The 1,694-nt window shown below is 32.8% G+C and overlaps 1 protein-coding gene across 1 annotated transcript; it reads left to right on the top strand.

Annotated features, from left to right (window-relative positions):
* Positions 1 to 356: 356 nt before the first annotated feature.
* Positions 357 to 1,666, top strand: LOC112453116 (trypsin-7-like; the record flags this gene model as incomplete). Its single annotated transcript, XM_025013676.1, has 6 exons — positions 357 to 500; positions 590 to 660; positions 854 to 948; positions 1,040 to 1,181; positions 1,291 to 1,398; positions 1,514 to 1,666. Coding segments are annotated over exons 1-6 (618 nt in total), but the record flags the coding sequence as incomplete, so codon positions are not given.
* Positions 1,667 to 1,694: the final 28 nt, after the last annotated feature.

Genomic DNA, 1,694 nt, shown 5'->3' with positions numbered 1-1,694 from the left:
AATTAAAATTTACCAAGTTGCGACTTGAGAAACGCGAAAGGCGAACAAAGTATAAAATTACGTAATAAATTTTTAACGATTAGAAACTGCAGAAGATAAATCTTTCTTTTTATGAAATCATTATTATCACTAAGATAACTATAATACTTCAAGATATTTTATACATTTATTGTTAGATTTATGTATAACATAGAAAGTTACACGATACTGAAGACTCATCAATGTTTTATTAATGATAAAAGTCAATAAGAAAATGATAACATAAGTCGCGAGCAAGATAGTATCCCAAGTAGATTAAAAACTACTTTAAATATCAACACGCATGAGATATCCTATCTAATCTTATGTAATTTAAACTTATACATTTTACAGACAAATATTCAAGTGTGTGTCATAAACATCAGATTTAGAGTAATCAGCTGATACCGCGCGTCGCACAAGACTACTAACGATGACGATACAGTTATTGTTCTTAATCCCTTTATTCGCTATTGCTCATGGTGAGTAATCTGACAGACAAATTGATCGGCTTTGCGATCGTTTAATTTAGTGCAATTAAATTTAAATGAAATAACAAATATAAATGCAGGCGTACCAAGGAAAACAGATAGGCAAATTGTGGGGGGAAGATTTGCCCAACCGGGTGAAGTTCCATACCAAGTAAGCTAACAAATTGCTATTAATTAATATTATTACATTAATTGCTCTGTCTAAAAAATATGCGTAACATTGAACTGAATTTCAAACTAGATTAAGTTAACATTTTTCATTCAGCTGAGTCTACTCTAAAAATAGATGTGTAATAATATTCATAAATCTCTGTATCTTGTTGTCACAAAATACATTATTTCAGGTTTCTCTTCAATATATTAAAACAGGGAAACACCGTTGCGGTGGAGTTATAGTTGACCAGTATAACATACTGACTGCCGCTCACTGTGTAGATGGGTAAATATGAGAATCTAAAGAAACGTTTCAGCATTATAAACTGTATATAGATATAAAAATGTGTTCTATATGTTCGTGATATTCTTTACAGTGTAGACGTTAGCACCATTTCGGCCAATGTAGGACTAATAGACCTACAAGAACCGCATGCGGTACATCTGATCGAGTCCTCTTATATACACGAAGATTACAATTTCTACGATTCATGGATCCACGATATCGCTTTACTTAAGGTAACATAGAGTTAATATAATAGCAATCAACACATATATAGTTTCAATTAAATTAAGCAATTTGAAAATTAAGACTGTGCAAAAGTATATATAGAAAATTCATTTTCAGCTTCAATCTCCAATTAAATTTTCCCCTCTGGTACATGCCGTTACTCTAACAAATCAAAACTTTACGGCCGGCACGAAAGCAGTCGTATCGGGTTTCGGCAGATTATCGGTAAGTTTCTTAACAATTCAACCATTTAGACTGCCAGAAGCTAGGTCTTCGACAATCATATTTTAAATTGTTTTCACAAGTCACGCTTATATTTTTGTACTTTGTGTACTTACAGTTTGAAGGAGAGAAAACTACACGATTATATGTCGCGGACATTAAAATAGCCGATCAGGCTTACTGTAGAAATGTGTACGCGCGCAAGTTTGAAAATATTTACGATACGCAATTATGTGCAAATGAGCCAACAGTAGAAAAGGGTTCGTGCCAGGTAAGCTATTTACATAAGGCGTTGCAAT

This window comes from Temnothorax curvispinosus, unplaced genomic scaffold, assembly GCF_003070985.1.
Source record: "Temnothorax curvispinosus isolate PA1 unplaced genomic scaffold, ASM307098v1 QBEX01004058.1, whole genome shotgun sequence".
NCBI classification, from domain to species: Eukaryota; Metazoa; Arthropoda; class Insecta; order Hymenoptera; family Formicidae; genus Temnothorax; species Temnothorax curvispinosus.
Note: the sequence above shows the minus strand (reverse complement) of the source record. Positions and strands in the feature narration are given on the sequence as shown.